Source organism: Panulirus ornatus, chromosome 12 (genome assembly GCF_036320965.1).
Source record: "Panulirus ornatus isolate Po-2019 chromosome 12, ASM3632096v1, whole genome shotgun sequence".
Lineage (NCBI taxonomy): Eukaryota > Metazoa > Arthropoda > Malacostraca > Decapoda > Palinuridae > Panulirus > Panulirus ornatus.
Window position 1 is genome coordinate 58,280,761 of NC_092235.1, and position 19,230 is coordinate 58,299,990.

Here is a 19,230-nt window from a genome sequence, read left to right on the forward strand (position 1 = left end):
TATGGCAGGTTTGAATGGTATTGCAGTGGAATTTATGAAACTTTTCACTGCTTCCAGCAGCTTGCCTCCCACACCATATACTCTTAAAACCTTCCACAAAGCATCTCTATCTACCTTATCATATGCCTTCTCCAGATCCATAAATGCTACATACAAATCTATCTTTTTCTAAATATTTCTCACATTCTTCAAAGCAAACACCTGATCCATGTATCCTCTACTACTTTTGAAACCACACTGCTCTGCCCTAATCTAATGCTCTGTACATTCCTTTACCCTCTCCATCAATACCCTCCCATAAAATTTACAGGAATACTCAACAAATATATGCCTCTGTAATTTGAACACACCTTTATCCCCTTTAGAGGCCTTTGTACATTGGCACTATGCATGCATTCCATCAATCCTCAGGTAAATGCAAATGCAAATGACAGGGAGATGTATAAAAAAAAAGCAGCAGGAGGTCAAGAGAAAGGTGCAAGAGGTGGAAAAGAGGGCAAATGAGAGTTGGGGCGAGAGAGTATCATTAAATTTTAGGGAGAATAAAAAGATGTTTTGGAAGGAAGTAAATAAAGTGCGTAAGACAAGGGAACAAATGGGAACTTCAGTGAAGGGGGCTAATGAGGTGGTGATAACAAGTGGTGATGTGAGATGGAGATGGAGTGAGTATTTTGAAGGTTTGTTGAATGTGTTTGATGATAGAGTGGCAGATATAGGGTGTTTTGGTCAAGGTGGTGTGCAAAATGAGAGGGTTAGGGAAAATGATTTGGTAAACAGAGAAGAGGTAGTAAAAGCTCTGCGGAAGATGAAAGCCGGCAAGGCAGTGGGTTTGGATGGTACTGCAGTGGAATTTATTAAAAAAGGGGGTGACTGTATTGTTGACTTGTAAGGTTATTTAATGTATGTATGACTCATGGTGAGGTGCCTGAGGATTGGCGAAATGCTTGCATAGTGCCATTGTACAAAGGCAAAGGGGATAAAAGTGAGTGCTCACATTACAGAGGTATAAGTTTGTTGAGTATTCCTGGTAAATTATATGGGAGGGTATTGATTGAGAGGGTGAAGGCATGTACAGAGCATCAGATTGGGGAGGAACAGTGTGGTTTCAGAAGTGGTAGAGGATGTGTGGATCAGGTGTTTGCTTTGAAGAATGTATGTGAGAAATACTTAGAAAAGCAAATGGATTTGTATGTAGCATTTATGGATCTGGAGAAGGAATATGATAAGAGTTGATAGAGATGCTCTGTGAAAGGTATTAAGAATATATGGTGTGGGAGGCACGTTGTTAGAAGCAGTGAAAAGTTTTTATCGAGGATGTAAGGCATGTGTACGTGTAGGAAGAGAGGAAAGTGATTGGTTCTCAGTGAATGTAGGTTTGCAGCAGGGGTGTGTGATGTCTCCAGGTTGTTTAATATGTTTATGGATTGGGTTGCTAGGGAAGTGAATGCAAGAGTTTTGGAAAGAGGGGCAAGTATGCAGTCTGTTGTGGATGAGAGAGTTAGGGAAGTGAGTCAGTTGTTGTTCGCTGATGATACAGCGCTGGTGGCTGATTCATGTGAGAAACTGCAGAAGCTGGTGACTGAATTTGGTAAAGTGTGTGAAAGAAGAAAGTTAAGAGTAAATGTGAATAAGAGCAAGGTTATTAGGTACAACAGGGTTGAGGGTCAAGTCAATTGGGAGGTAAGTTTGAATGGAGAAAAACTGGAGGAAGTAAAGTGTTTTAGATATCTGGGAGTGGATCTGGCAGCGGATGGAACCATGGAAGCGGAAGTGGATCATAGGGTGGGGGAGGGGGCGAAAATTCTGGGAGCCTTGAAGAATGTGTGGAAGTCGAGAACATTATCTCGGAAAGCAAAAATGGGTATGTTTGAAGGAATAGTGGTTCCAACAATGTTGTATGGTTGCAAGGCGTGGGCTATGGATAGAGTTGTGCGCAGGAGGATGGATGTGCTGGAAATGAGATGTTTGAGGACAATGTGTGGTGTGAGGTGGTTTGATCGAGTAAGTAACGTAAGGGTAAGAGAGATGTGTGGAAATAAAAGAGAGCGTGGTTGAGAGAGCAGAAGAGGGTGTTTTGAAATGGTTTGGGCACAAGGAGAGAATGAGTGAGGAAAGATTGACCAAGAGGATATATGTGTCAGAGGTGGAGGGAACGAGGAGAAGTGGGAGACCAAATTGGAGGTGGAAAGATGGAGTGAAAAAGATTTTGTGTGATCGGGGCCTGAACATGCAGGAGGGTGAAAGGAGGGCAAGGAATAGAGTGAATTGGATCGATGTGGTATACCGGGGTTGACATGCTGTCAGTGGATTGAATCAGGGCATGTGAAGCGTCTGGGGTAAACCACGGAAAGCTGTGTAGGTATGTATATTTGCGTGTGTGGACGTATGTATATACATGTGTATGGGGGTGGGTTGGGCCATTTCTTTCGTCTGTTTCCTTGCGCTACCTCGCAAACACGGGAGACAGCGGAAAAAAAAAATATATATATATATATATATATATATATATATATATATATATATATATATATACATATTTTTTTTTTTTTTTTTTGCTTTGTCGCTGTCTCCCATCCCTAGGGATAGTGGAGAAATACTGCCCACATAGTCCCTGCATGTCACAGAAGGTGACTAAGAGGAGTACATAGCTGGAAATCCTCCTCTCCTGTATAACTTTCCAAAAGAAAGAACAGGACCAGAAGCCAAGTGAGGAGTTTTTCCTCAACAGTCCATTGATGCTACCTCACTCATGTGAGAAATGGCATGCATGTATAAAAAAAAATTATACTTGATCACCATTCCTTACATCAGCAAGGTAGTCCAGGAACACAAAATGAAAGGCTACATATGCTCACATCCATTCTCTAGCTGTTGTGTAATGCAATGAAACCACAGCTCCCTATCCATAACCAGGTCCCAAAGACCTTTCAATGGTTTACCCTGGATGCTTAATGTGCCCTGGTTCAGTCCCTTGACAAAAAGACGACCCAAGTAAACGACATTGTTCTAATTCACTTTTTCCCAGGCACACCTTTCATCTTCCTGCATGTTCAGGTCCTGATTGCTCTAAGTCATTTTCTCTCCATTCCTCCAACTCCAATTTGGTCTCCCCATTCTCCATGTTCCCTCCACTTCTGACAATAAATCTCATTATCAACCTTTCCTCACTTATTCCCACTATAAGTCCAAACCATTTCAGCACACCCTCTTCTGCTCTCTCGACCACACTCTTTTCATTACCACACCTCTCTCTCACTCTTTCAGTACTTAATAGGTCAAACCACCTCTCACCACAGTTTGTCCTCAAACATTTCATTTCCAATACATCCACCCTCCTCTTCACAGCCATATCTGTAGTCCATTTCTTGCACCCATACACTATTGTTGGGACTACTATTCCTTCAAACATACAAATTTTCAATGCTCCCAAATCCTTTGCCCCCTCAACCACCCTAAGACTCAATTCTGCTTCCATTCGCTACCATGTCCACTCCCAGGTATCTAAAACACTTCACTTCCTCCAATTTTTCTCCATTCAGACTCACATCCCAACCAACTTATCCCTCAACCCTATTAAACTTTTATTCTCATTTGCTCTCAATATCCTCCTTTCACACACTCTTCTAAACTCAGTCACAAAATTTGGCAGTTTCTCACTTGAATCTGCAACCACTGCTGTATGATCAGCAAGCAACAACTGATACTTCCCAGGCTTGTTCATCCTCCACAGATTGCATACGTGCCTTCTATCCAACAAGACTCGCGCATTTACCTCTGGCCATCCCATCCATAAACAAACTGAACAGCCATGGTGAAGCCACACACCTCTGTTGCAGAACAAGCTTCATTTGAAACCACTGCTCTCCTCACTTCCTACTCGTACACATGCCCTACACCCTTGATAAAAATCTCATTGCTTCAAGCGGTTTTTCAAAAGGTTTCTTGCTTAATTTCATGCTATGGCCTCAGGTAGTTCTATCCCTACTTCTTTCGGGGAAGTGTTCACTGTCATGAGTCATTAGGCAATTTCCATAACTTACAGGTTGTAAACAGGTCATCTCTCACTCTTCTCTTTTCTATGATGGGCAAATCTAAGGCCTCTAGTCTTTCCCTGCAACTCTTTTCTTTTAATTCTGGTATCATCTTTGTTGCTCTCCTCTTGTCTTTCTTATTAGCTCTTTGTGCTTCTCTGTGACTAAACTTGAGAAACATATTCAGGTTTTGAGTTGTGTATGATGTGAACAGCTTGCTGAATATTTGTTTATCCATGTACTTCAGTTTAATTCTAATATTTGCTAAAAGAAAGTTGGTCTCCTTAATGAGAATGCTAGAGGAGGACTTGGGTGATAAGTTAAGGGCAATGTCTATTCCAACAACTCTCTCAAACAGATTCCATCAGTTTATTTTATGCTAGACGATTATTATACTATACATAGGCCTTTTTCCATTGTGACCCATCCTCACTGCATACAGTTGAAATTTATCAATTATGTATCACATGAACTTCTGACTGTCAAGGTCCCCTTATAACTTGATGCAATCTTCCATACTTTTCACTTCCATATTGACCTCTGCATCATCTGCAAACATATTCAGAAAGGAGTCCATACCATGATGTAAGTCATTTACATAAATCAAGAAGAGCAATGGTCCGTGGAATTCCACCGATGATATCAACCCATTTTGAGAAGGCTCCTCTGAGATGTGTCCTATCTTCCCTTCCACGAAGGAGTCCTTCCCCTTATTCCTCATTGGATCCTATTTCTAAATCAGCCTCCCAAATGAGCAAGTGTCAAATTCGGGCCACGGCCAAGGTCCCTTCGGAGGAATTTTTGTTTTCGGAAAACGAACACTTTAGCCTCACAAAATTATTGAATATAATGGTTCATAACAAGTGTAAAAACAAGAATGTTAAATGAGAAAATTCAGTGCCTCTACACGACCAGCAAAAATAAAGACCACCCTAACAACCCACCCAAATGAGTACGTGTCTGATGTCACGAGGACTTTCCCCAGCACTCAAACTTCTTTCATCACTAACAGAAAATAAGCAAAGTGTGTTCCCATACAAATATCGTCTATCTCTTCTTTTAAAACGCAGTTAGATATTACGTAATAACGATAACTTACATCCACCTCGAGAAAAATATATGCAACTTCAAGATTACAATGACTACCTGTGATGAAGTTGCATAATTCAAAACACCGTGAGGAATGAAAACTGATTTCCCTTCACACGGTATAATATTTAATGGAGAGTTTCCATGGCAAGGTAATGTCTTACTTTGAGAAGCGATAGTGATGGTGTTCTGGTGTACATGAAGTCCATTTTGCTCGTTATTGACAACTCGTTTCGACTGAAGCTGGAGGAAGGATAGCACGGCAGTGCTTGAACACAGAATCGTCTTTTACGGAGCGTCACGTACTAGGAAAACGACCGCCCCTTATGTAGATACAAGCCTCCTGACACTTCTCATCAACAGCCGTTATCTTATCTGCAGCAGAATGCTGATAATACTATTCCACATTCATCCACAAGGTTGGTACTACCGTTGTAATGACGGTGGATGATGGACCATACAGCCCACGTTTATCATGTCATGTGAAACAAGGTGAGGATGCTTTACGAATGTCCTTCTATCAACAGGTGTGTGACAAATGGCACGTCCGCATACAATTAAAACGTGATCGGTCAGTGCATATTATGCCTGATACCCGGTAAAAAATCTTACAAATTTTGTCATAGCCCACAGTTGAAAGTACAACCTAACAACTAGGCTTTTGTCGGACTATGGGCTCCACGAGAGAGCTTTACCATTGAAAAATGTGTGTGTGTGTGTGTGTGTGGGGGGGGGGCGCGGGAGAGAATTCAGCATTACCTACACTGGAAGGATTACTCAGACGCATACAAAATAATAATAATAATAGTAATAATAATAATAATAATAATAATAATAATAATAATAATAATAATAATAACTATCATAGGATGTAACACGACATAACAGCAAGCATTTAAACTGGTGAAAAGTTACTATATCCTGAGTATTTCTTGTGGCAACGTGACTGACCGCACGACTCCCCAAGCTATCTTACGATCGTGTTACCCAGTAGATGCCAACCCGAGATAAGAAGAATGCATCAGTACTAGGAAAATACCTAATTAGATATTCTAATATTTCAAGCATTACATAAATTTACAATTCTCTTTTGGTTGTGCAGCCTCGCTATTAGCTCTTCCAATCAATGTTTTCATGAAAAAATGCATAATACATTTCGTAAAAGACTACGCATTTTATATCTACTTAACATTTCAATTTCTAACTAGCTTAGATCCTAGCTCTAACATGCTGCCATCTAAGACAAAGGGTGTTTTGTGCAGCAAATCCAAAGAGAGAGAGAGAGAGAGAGAGAGAGAGAGAGAGAGAGAGAGAGAGAGAGAGAGAGAGAGAGAGAGAGAGAGAGAGAGAATCTTACCCAGTTCATGCTAAACAATCAACACGATGATCGCGATGCACACCATTTCCAGAGTTTGAACTTGATACTGTCCTTAACTGGGGCAAGGTCACTTGGGAGGATGGTATCATTTAAGACATTATTAGACTAAGGCGTGTACCTGTTACCCCATTATTAAAGCTGTATAATAACAGGTATCCCATAGGTCATTTATCCATCTCATTGACCAACAGCCGAACTGTACCAAAAACCAAACAAAATCAACTTGATGAATTTCGCCCCATCTCCCTGTCGAGTTGCCTGTGCACAACTTTTGAGAAGAGGGTGCTCAACAGACAACTACACATCATCAAAGAATATACGTCACCTGATATTAATGGTTTCACACAAGGCAAAGTGTACACAACTGTATCACTATCTTTCTAAAAGTTAACTGGGGCAGACGGTATAAGTGCACCACATTTCTTGGCCAAAAAGCTGCCTTTGAATTTGCTACAAGGCAAGTTATCTTGCATGACTAAGCAAAAGCTGGTACAGGCTGCCCGTTCCTGCACTGGATAATCAGTTCTCTCTCTCTCTCTCTCTCTCTCTCTCTCTCTCTCTCTCTCTCTCTCTCTCTCTCTCTCTCTCTCTCTCTCTCTCTCTCTAACAGAAAGCCCCCAGTGTTGTCTTATGGCTGAAAAAAAAAGTGAAGTTCAAGACATGCTATTTGGCACTCCTCAAAGTGGAGTCCTTAGCTCCACCTGGTTCAGTTTTCTAATCAATGCATTACTTAAATCGGTACCAGAGTGCCCTAGAAATATCACAATTAGTTATGCCAAAACATATCGTGAAATGTAAATTGCACTTAACTAGATACACAGCCTGTGAAAGCCTTGGCTTTATCATTTCTGCAGATACAATCAAGGTCTTCAATAAGCGAACTGGTAACGGTAGAAGTGGGCCATCTACACTAAAACCAGATGGGAAACCGATTGACTATGTCTCCTTTTAAATATCTCGGTGCCTCAGTCCCATGTACTACACAGGCGTGCAAAAACTAAATCGATAATGTACAGGCAGAGGTACAATGCCAATCTTGGGAGAAAATATCAGAACTATTAATCTGATGTACTTAGCTTATATTAGGGTTCTAATAGATTACAACACACCAGTTTTGGTCCCACACAATACAGAGGTATCAAAAGACTAGAAAAAATCAGAATGGAGCCTTTAGAATCATACTTGGTTTCCCCGAGATCACTGAAGTACTCAACATGTGGAATGAAGATAGAATGCTTGAAATCAATCTTGTAATACGATTGAAACTTCTGCTTGGTGATTCACACAGTTTTGCCTCTAAAGAGCTTTTGAATCATATATGCCACGGTCCAAATGAATCTAAAACAATCCAGGTTTGGAGTACATAATTTGAATAAAATCAGGAAACAGCAACATAACCTGCATTCCTGGCTGATAACCCTTTGACATCACTACACCTACTTATCCACCTGAGAACCTAACTACTTGTAATCTTCACCTTCAACGCTTGGCCAAAACCGGTGCTCTTGAACACAAAGAACTCTAGACTGAAATAACATAGCCCAGTGCATATATAGTGACGGTTTCCGCAATTCTGCCACTAGAGGGGCAGGTAGTGCTGCTATTATGATCCAACCCAATATAATGACTGAAAAAAGTTAGAATACACTATTGGGTAACTGTCCGACAAACTAAACTGTCCACTACATATATAGCTCTTGAACTGAAAGAAATCACTACCACAAAGTTTAATTATCTCCGATTCTTAATTTTCACTACTTCTTAACAACTTGAGATCAGATTGTAACATGTTCTCTGAAGCCACAGACAAATATTCAAACATCACTGCTCAAAGAATTCAAATCAAATTGTTATGGATTCCCTTTCATATAGGACTCAGTGAGCATGAAAAGGATAATGCTTTTGCCAAACTTGCACTTTAAGTAAAGGTGAAGCAGAAAACAACATAAGGACGTCAATTAGACGTCTTAAAAATGTCATTGGAAAGGAACTAACAGACTTCTTTGAATCATGCAGACGAGTCGGGATAAGCACAAGTATAATTTTCCATCACAAAGGCATGTGTAGTGTAAAACATGTATTTGGAGAAAGCAACGAGATGAGCAGATTACCAGATATAATTGCTAGATGAAGTCTAGGTTAGAGGTAGCTACTACTGACGTGTTGGCCTGTCTGGAGATATTAAGCACGTGAATTGTAAAGTTTGTGGCGTTTTGGAGATATGTCTAAACGAACCCTGCATGAAATGTCACACCTTACTGTTAGTATCAAAAAACCTGAAATTTCAACTTTGTATCCCCTTTTTGAATCTAGTCGGTAAGACTTACCATATGAAACAGCGTAATATATGTAATGAAACATGTGCAAAGAATCAACTTTGTAACAATCTATGCAATACCAACCCACTGGGGGTCTGACTAAGACCCTCTGGGACTTCTGTAATCGTTTTGCGATACCGCTCACAAGATGAACATCGGTGGACAATAAATTTGTCGGGGTTACCGGCATATGTCGGCTATTAGTGAATGATGTGTTTATAGGTGTGTGTGTGTGTGTGTGTGTGTGTGTGTGTGTGTGTGTGTGTGTGTGTGCAGGTTGAGATTACTCAATTCTTGTCACGGGAAGAGACTTAACGCTTCTTGCCACATCTCTTAACACACACACACACATACACACATACACAGTATATATTTTTTTCATACTATTCGCCATTTCCCGCGTTAGCAAGGTAGCGTTAAGAACAGGGGACTGGGCCTTTGAGGAAATATCCTCACCTGGCCCCCTTCTCTGTTCCTTCTCGAGAAAAACCGTCACGTTCAGTTCAATTCAGAGAGATACAACCTAACGAGTACATCCTCGATAAACTTACATTTATTACACCTTCGACACACGCATCTTCACTGAACGTTGATAAATTCACCTTCTACTAGTAAATCTTCACTTTATCCTCAACTAACGCATCTTCACTTCATCTTCGAAACCCTTGTCCTGATGATCAAACCCACCTTCATAACACCACTGCCTTGGAACTAACCTGTAAGAGTCAGCTCAAAAGCATCTTCACTAAATCCCCGACACCACTGGCATATGATCCAGTCATCAGCCGACTTAGGTGGATATAATGAAAATATAAACATTAAACGAGAAACTGATCTTAAAACATGTTTTCACTCATGAGGACAGACAATAAAATCATCTTTAACAATGAAAAATATTTCAAATAATTAACTACGAGTTTTACCAGATTAATATTTTGTTCCTGTTGAATTTTAAGTGGAATTTAAAGCGGTAGTGTTGACCTGGTGCGCTAAGGCTGATCGTTTTGTCCTGGTACAAATATGAAAGGTGGTGCCTTAAAAGTGGTCGTGTTGACCTGGTGCTAATAATAAAGGTGATTAAGTTGCCAAGAGGGTGGTTAAGCGAGTGCTGATGATGATTTATGTTCCCCACCTAATAGTGGGCCTGAGAGCCGTGCAAGCGACCCAACAGGACAAGCATACGATATATTTGAAAGACAAAATTGATTGATTCTAATCCAACTTTTTATTAGCTAAGTGACCAATAGCGTAAGGTACCAGGGGCAGGAGAAAACAAGGTTCAAGTCCTTTTCTCTTGAGAGTAAACATTTGAATGTTGGATATATCACAGAAGTTAGTTACATGTAGTGTTGAAGTGTACATCTGGCAAAAACAACTGATACCTACAAGAGTAATAATCTCATTCTATTTCCCAAGTTGCTCCTAAGCAACATCAAACGATGATAATCTTCATCGAGAGATAAAGATGGTTAAATTATTGCTCTTATCGTACTCAAGTGTAAGTTTATATGGAACGATTTCGCAGCGGATAGATCTCAAGAGATGGAGCCCCATTAATTCTAATCTATTTGAGATGAAGCAATTTATAATTTACAAAACACACTTATCAAGATAAAGAGCCCACTGCACTACAGTTACACATGGGCCACCCTGTGACAGTAATGGCACACCGAGCACAAACGCCCGCCCTGTGTCAGTAAATATTTAAGTGCACCAGAGAACGGACTGTCACTGACAAGAGCCCTCCTCAAGCTTAATCTTGACGTATCTTCAAACACACACACACACACACACACACACACTACAGAGGTGCTTGCCGGGACTGAGGCGGAGCTTGCTTGAAGTTGTGTGTGATGACAGAATAATATTATTGCCTTCAGACAGTGGATAAGAAATTCCACTGTTCTACTTATCAATCCCTAGGAGAGAAAGAACATTCAAAGACTGACTTGGGAGGATAAAGCAGCGAAAAAATCATCCATGAAACAAAGAAGGAAGACTCCAAAGAACGTGAAAAAATCATAATTGCCAGATACCACCAAGGAGCAAAGTTAAGTACTGCTCCTTGTTGAAGAATAGCGATGGTGATGCAGTGAATGTTACTAGTCTCCCAGACAGTTAACCCGAATAAGGCAAAATTCAGAAAAAATAACTTACCCTTAACTTTTACGGAATATTAAATTCGACTAAATATAAAGTGTATACATATTAAACGACAGTGGTGAAATAACATTAAACACATGAAACATAATAGTGAGCAATCGAATACAAACCCTGCGCTTCTGGAAACCGAGGAAAATAAAGGCGGTTGTGAAGCTAGCATACGTGTGAAAGGCGAGGGAAAGATATATGATGATGGGTTTAAGCAAACCAGTGCAGGAACAAGGATTGAATCAGAAACCCAGAGTAAAAACCTCTGCGTCGGGAGTTCGGGGAGATACCCGATAGAGAGAGAATATAATAACGAGCCGGACATTAAACACGATGGGAAATTTAGTGATGCAGGGGCCACTGAATCCGAGGAGTTGCATATCTTACATGAAGGAAAGATGAAAGACCCTAGCACCCCTCCAGCCACGTTGAAGGAAAAACTACTTGTACCTGACGGAGGCTGGGGATGGCTGGTGGCAATAGGTGCCTTCACCATTGCGGTGAGTACCACGCAAAACACTTTACCGTTGGACTGATTCATATCTTCAGTTATTTCATGCCATTCAGCCACCACTCATACTACAAAAGTACTTCTTTTTCTGATTAAGTTTCTTGCTTTACTTCAAGCGGTGTCCTCTGGTTGTCCTATTCCTATCTCTATCGAACTTAATCTGGTTTTATAAACTTAAAGGATGATTAGGTCATCTATCACTCGTAGAGTGGATAAACTTGAAGCTTCTAGCCTTTCCCCGTAACTCAGCTCTCTTAATGCCGGGACTATCTTTATTCTTTTTTCTAAATCTTTTTGCTCTCTCTAAAGGTTTACGTGCGATGACCACATGAGAAGCATATTCTAACTTTGGACTTATGTTGAACGCCTACCTAAACACTTCCTTATCTGTATACTTGAAAAGTATTGTATTATTTGTCATTAGACAGTTGGTCTCCCTAGCCATTCTGATAAGTCACAGACGATGACATTTCTCAACTCCTGACACATAATCCTGATTATTTCGTGATAGTAATCACAATGAAGCCTTCTTTCACTTTGTTCTATTTCCTGCTTTACAATTTGCTTGGGTTGAATTTCATTAATCGTGTATAAGCGCAGAATAAAACAGATATGAGTGCATTCTTCCATTATGCTTTACATTAGAGCTTACAATAAATTAATGAAAAAGAGTAACATGTGACGTGGAATCAAATGAAGAAAAACTGAACATTACAACAGCTCGCTATGGATTTTTCTTATTTGGCGGATGCGAGAATGTCGCAATCTCGACTCTGGCATTCACTTTGATTCAAGAGTACACAACATCACTAGGCATTGCAAGACATTGAGGTTTAAAAAGCAACGCAGTGATGCTTAGTGTTTAAATAATTCTTTTTGAAAACATATGCTATATCAAAAGATGTTGCCATGAATGCCGTATTATTATAGCCCAACCGACGCATGCGAGTTGGATGTCATTTGGATTGTTCACGGCGTAGGAGAAAGTTGTATACCTCTTTTGAGATAACACACAAAATGTTTCTTCTCTTTCCATATGTTGAGTCCATCTGTTTCAGAATGCTTTAGCATCCTCTTCTCTGGTTTACTGCTGGAGATGGGCACTTCTTCTCTAACTACCGCCTGGATTTTCAACATCCAGTGGTCTATTTGGCACTTCGTAGCCCTATTCATCCGTCCCCTGGCGATGGAATTCGGCTGGAGAACAACAGGTTACCTTAGAGCATTCATGTTTTCAACTTCAATTATGTTCTCTGCGTTTTCACCATCAGCCGAATTTCTTTTCTTCTCCTATTCTTTCCTGACAGGTGAGTTATTGTGCTCTTGATACCTAAGTGTCCTCCAGGTCATGCATAGATATTACTTTGCTCACATAGATGGGCATGTGCGCTCTGGCGAGCGAGTCGGTGTAATAACCAGTACTGGTGTCGACAGAATATTCAAGTTAGACTATAGACACATGGAAACCATACTTAAATTTCCGTCAATAACAGCTTGTCTTTCTTGGAAGACGGACATAAAAAATTCGCATTCTCAGACCTGTACCGGTCAATGTGGGATTCTGCCGTTTAGCAATCGTTTATAAGGACAATGTGCCTTACTTTAATGGGCAAGTGGGTAAAACAGTATCAAAACATTTACCTTGAAAAGAATGGATTAAAAGACATTACGATGGTATAAATATGAAGAACGTACGATAGGTGATCGATAGACGAAGTAATATTTGAACATGAGAAGATGGGTTGGGCAGAGTCCTGTCGAGTAACTACTTACAAGATTATCGAGATGGCAGGGCTGGAGCACAGCACTTGCCGCGGAAAATCTAGGGTTACGAAGATCGACCCGAGTTATGTGTTAAATGGAGAGATTTTATCCTTGTGGAATGAATGCCACAAAGAGGAAAGGGGAGTGGTAGACCATACAAGAGATGGATCGATCCAGGGAAAAGTGTAGTTCACGTGGAATGTGGTAGAACAGCACATGGTACCACTGGAATGGCTACTAGCCCATGAATAGTAAAATTGGTCAGCATGTAATTGAGAGCCGATACAAATAAGAGATTCACAGGAGAATTGTAAAGGCTGACAGAGAAAGCACAATAGTTATGAAAGAATTTCTCGATTTCTCCGTTTTCCTCTACACCAACTAGGAACTTTCCTTTCAGTTTTCAGTACAGCACATTGCATGTTTTAGTTAGGTTCCTAAGTTGCTAGTTTGCCTTCAACAGCACCTTATTTCCATTTTTGTTTGAGCTCTATGTGTTATTTACATCTTATGAATATGAAATTAAAAGTTAAAGTAAGGTTGATGGCTAAATAGCTAGAATTCCTGTTAAGCCACTGTCATTTCCCATTAAGGACACATGCACACAAAAAAATTTTCAGTTCCATTCTAATACCTCTAATAATCAAATAATATGCTTTCCCCTAAAGGCGGCATCAGAAGGCTTTTCTCATAAAACAAGAAAATCTGTGTCAAAGAGGCATTTACCACGTCTCATTCCCTTGCAGGTTGCGGTGGAGGCCTGTTGTTTGGAATGTGTTCGACGTTTCTTCCGCTGTACTTTGATCAACGACAGGGTTTGGCTAACACCTTCTTGATGGCAGGGATTTGCATAGGACAGATAGTCATTGCCCCATTCGTTCGTTACTTGCTGGACAATTACAGCTTCAAGGGTGCAGCTCTTCTATTGGTGCTACGTTACTGAATACAATTGTGGTAGTCTCTTTGTTTCAGCCTGTCAAATGGCACATGAAGAAGCCTGGCAGAAAGACAGACCCATCCCCGGAAAGACTTTCAACTTTGATACCACAAAGCGAAAGGAGTAAAGGCCCTCAGGAACATTTCAAATTGTCGGACGCGGTCCTTCACTTCGAAGGAACCAATGAAGAACCAGACTGGGCGGCTGTTGGACATCAAACAAAAGTCAAGCGGACGCGTTGTGGGACAAGCCAAAGGATGAGTGACTTTTCACAACATTCGATGAATCGGATTGAATCCTCCCCTGGAATCATTGTTCCAGACACTGTTTGTACACATCCTGAGAACAAGGAAGATTCTACAGGAATTGGTTGTTTGGCTGTGATGAAAACGCTTTGGGCGATACTGGTGCGTGTGGCACGAACAACTAAATCTGATGCGCGTATTCTTCGTTCACGTCGTGCGCTTGTCCTTGCTCTTGTCAACACGTTCACAAAGAACAGTATGCTCAACTTTGTCATGTTAGCTCCATTCGCGATGAATACAAAAGGTTATACCCTAGAAGTCTCGGCTTGGTGCATATCTGTGATGGGCATTCCCAACCTGACTACCCGCCTTATTCTCTCTCCTCTCGCTGACTGGAAGAGGTTCGACATCCGTCTTAGTAGTCTGTCTGGTTCAGCCGTTATGGGATCCGCAGTACTTCGTAAGTTGATTTTGCCTTTTCTGTTCTACTCACATCGGGTGTTACAGTTACGATATCCACAAAACTCTGTATAACAGCTTACTTTGTTATAACCTCATGTGACTAACAACGTATAATAATCTTCCTTCTTTGGACATTACCAAACTCTCATGACAAACTCTGAAGACATGGTTAATGCAGACAGCATCCGTAAGTTTGTGTAATTAGCAGAGAAAGTACGAAAGACGGCCCCACGAGTGGTACAGTGTAAATAAGTAATTACAAACACTACTTGTGTTGTTACAGTGCAGCATGTTGCAATTAGCCTACACATTTGCATTATACATTGCTTGTGCCATGATCTAATACAAGAAAAATAATGTTATACAAAGGACGCTGCCATGATCTAGCATAAGCAAACAATATCAGTGCCTTACTCAAGTGGTCAATAAACAAATATTATATTACTACAATGAAGATGCTTGACTTAATACATACATGCAAATAGTAGACACCGATTTTCTTCTCAGTGTTCTTCGCGACGAACATCGTGTGGATAACTATGGCATTTGTGGCCTACGGCTGCGGTCTTGGTGCTGCACTTACCTTTGTTACCTTGACCACGATAAAGTACATGGGCATGGAGAACTTCGCCGCCACATATGGAGCTGCATCCCTTGCAGCAGGATGTAGTTTCCCATTCGTAGGAGCTATAATAGGTAGATAAAATTCGTTACATTTCTTTTCAAGTCTGGAGTTCTTTAGTTATAAAAGGTTAAATTAATCCTTTCTACTATATGAATAACTTTAATATATATATATATATATATATATATATATATATATATATATATATATATATATATATATATATATATATATATATCATACTATTCGCCATTTCCCGCGATAGCGAGGTAGCGTTAAGAACAGAGGATTGGGCCTTTGAGGGAATATCCTCACCTGGCCCCCTTCTCTGTTCCTTCTTTTGGAAAATTAAAAAAAAAAAAAAAACGAGAGGGGAGGATTTCCAGACCCCCGCTCCCTTCCCTTTTAGTCGCCTTCTACGACACGCAGGGAATACGTGGGAAGTATTCTTTCTCCCCTATCCCCAGGGATAATATATATATATATATATATAATATATATATATATATATATATATATATATATATATATATATATATATATATATATACACACCAAATGGCGTCTTAACTTCGTCTCTTCGGTGTATATCAACTGACTTATATTTCTTTCTTGTGTCTCCCCTGATAATGTGATTATTACACGAAAGTGCACTTGGTAACTTGTTTCATTTTCCCCGTGGACTCATAGGAATATATATATATATATATATATATATATATATATATATATATATATATATATATATATATATATATTCTTTTCTTTCATACTATTCGCCATTTCCCGCATTAGCGAGGTAGCGTTAAGAACAGAGGACTGGGCCTTGAGGGAATACCCTCACCTGGCCCAATTCTCTGTTCCTTCTTTTGGAAAATTAAAAAAAAAAAAACGAGAGGGGAGGATTTCCAGCCCCCCGCTCCCTCCCCTTTTAGTCGCCTTCTACGACACGCAGGGAATACGTGGGAAGTATTCTTTCTCCCCTATCCCCAGGGATAATATATATATATATATATATATATATATTTCAATTTTCTATAGTATATATTTTCACAAAATTTTAAGGTCCAGCTTCTTTTAACACCTTAGTACAATGTTATAACCCATATAATTACAACAAAACGATCCTTAGGTATGATAGCCTTGCCATTGCTATGACCCTTACCGGTCAAGTTACAGACTAAGCCATTATAATCTACGGGTCGGATCGTTATGCTTGTGTCGTTGTGTTGTGTTCAAAACAATGAGGAACTAACATAATGTCCAATGTTCGTTCACTAGGTTTCATCTGTGACATAAGCGGGGGCTACATGGGCAGCTTGTGGGTGGTGGCCGCCTTGTCATACATGAGCTTCACCCTCTGGCTCTTCATGCCTGCTGCTGTCGCCTATGATAAATAGGTATAGCTAGATATCGTCTGTGGCCGTGTTATGAGATGCATCAGTGAAAGAAACCGAGTGGATGTGAAAGTTAAACTACTTGACGTGCCAGCACGATCCTAGATTATGACAGTTCGATTCTTCAGTACGGTTTCATGGCCTGAGTGTATGATGGCCTCGTCTCTAACCTGAACTAAAATGATCAGAACAAAGGTTGTTATAGTATATATGGATCACACCACAGTACTCACATGTCGCACCGTATGTCTAAGGGTTGCACTGTCAGGGTTTACATTAAATCAACTTTGGAACAGAGACATGAACATCAAAAACAGCAGAGCACAGTGATACACTTAGACTACATCCTTAGAGAAAGATGTATTGCACATGTAATCACCAACAACGACTCAAGAATCACACAGCATAAGAAAACTTTAAAAGTGTAACAACAAACATGTTAATGCAAATATATCGCGTTTTTTTTTAATCTCGAAACACTTAGCTACACAAAGCAGCTGGCAGCAAAATGTAAATCCTTAAGCATGAATGGAGACCAAAAATTAATGGCCTATTACTACTGTATGGAACCTACAGACTACGCAATGCCCACACAAGGAATGAAGTTTCAGGTTTGTTAACTCACTACATCTGAGTACAAGTATTTGCCAGAGATCATTGTAATTCTGGAAAGATGACGATAAATGTGCATTTGTCTAAGACAAATTAAATTTACTCTCAGCTTTCTTCTTTCACACACTTTACCGAATTCAGTCACCAACTTCTGCAATTTCAAATCCAAATCAGCCACCAGTGCTGTATCATCAGTGAACAACAACTGACTCACTTCCCAAGCCCTCTCATCCACTACAGACTGCATACTTGCCCCTTCCTCCAAAACTCTTGCATTCACCTCCCTAACAACCTCATCCATAAACAAATCAAACAACCATGGAGACATCATGCACCCCTGCCGCAAACCGATATTCACTGAGATCCAATCACCTTCCTCTCTTCCTTCTTGTACTTATGCGTTACATCCTTGATAACAACTTTTCACTGCTTCTAGCAACTTACTTCCCATACAAAGCACCTCTATCAACTCTATCATATGCCCATTCCAGATCCATAAATGCTACATACAAATCCATCTGTTTTTCTAAGCATTTCTCACGAACATTCTTCAAAGCAAACACCTAATCCACACATCCTTTACCACTTCTGAAACCACACTGCTCTTCCCCAATCTGATGCTCCGTACATGCCTTTACCCTCTCAATCAATACCCTCCCATATAATTTCACAGGAATACTCAACAAACTTATACCTCTGTAATTTGAACATTCACCTTTATGGAGAAATGCTTCTACACTCTTCGGGCTCCATCACTTGAACTTTCTCTACACTCATACAACCCTAAACTTCTGGATGCATTCCACTTTTCAGAATCTCTTAACTGATCCTATATTTGTTCACTCACTGTGAAATTATTTCTGTGCATCTTTCTGACAAGTTTTTTGCCTACTTTCATGTTATGGCCTTTTATTGTTTTATCTTTGCATTTTTCACAGACCTGAAGATATATTCACTCTGATCATAACTGGTATAAAAGATTTTGTGATCAAGTCACCTCTAATTCTTATCTCTTCCACAGAGGGCAAATTTAAGGCCTCTAGCCTTTCTCTGAAACTCCTCTCTCTGAATTTGGGTGGCATTCCTGTTGTCATCTGGACATTCTTTACCAGTTCTTTGTGTTTTTCAAGCACATTCTAGTTTTGGTCTAATGTAAAGTGTGAACTTGAATATTTCCATTATTATTTTCATTAGGTAGGATTCTGGCAACAGGTTAGGGACAATGTCAACTTCCAAGTCTTTCTCATCCAAAAGCTTACTACCTGCTATATAATATCATAGCGGGGCTTTTCACTTGGCTCCATACCCATTACTGACATTGAATTTCATCATAAGCCATATTTCAGTCCAACCCTGGAGCTTGTCTGCCACATCTTGCAAGCTGATGCAGTCCTACTTACTTTTTAATTCCTCAGAGCCTTGACATCTTCCACAAACAAGTTCTAGTTGGAATCCAATCCTTCTGGTAAGTCATTCACACAGATCAACAAGAGCAATGGTACTAGGACAAAATACTGCAGCATGCCACAAGTGACCTCAACATATTGAAGAAGCTCCTCTGACACGTGTCCTTTACTCCCTTCCACAAAGATGATAATCTCTTCAATGAAGAAGTCTTTCCCTTATTCTGGTCTAGTAATCCAGGTTGTTTATTAGTACTCTAGCATTCCAGATACAGACAATCCATCCAGCAATCATATCTTGTTTATA

The 19,230-nt window shown here is 40.1% G+C and overlaps 2 protein-coding genes across 6 annotated transcripts in view; one reads left to right on the forward strand and one right to left on the reverse strand.

Moving 5' to 3' along the window:
- Positions 1-19,230, reverse strand: part of LOC139752084 (monocarboxylate transporter 12-B-like) — a 74,056-nt gene that overhangs the window by 17,485 nt on the left and 37,341 nt on the right. For all 5 annotated transcript variants that reach the window (XR_011713474.1, XR_011713475.1, XR_011713478.1 and 2 more), the window contains exon 7: positions 15,470-15,573. The gene's annotated coding sequence lies outside the window, so the exon portion shown is untranslated. The remainder of the gene's footprint in view (positions 1-15,469; positions 15,574-19,230) is intronic.
- LOC139752261 (uncharacterized) lies at positions 10,890-16,911 on the forward strand. Its single transcript, XM_071668293.1, has 4 exons — positions 10,890-11,467; positions 13,989-14,884; positions 15,394-15,582; positions 16,793-16,911. Exons 2-4 carry the CDS (start codon positions 14,230-14,232, stop codon positions 16,909-16,911), a joined length of 963 nt encoding a protein of 320 aa, XP_071524394.1. The 5' UTR covers positions 10,890-11,467; positions 13,989-14,229.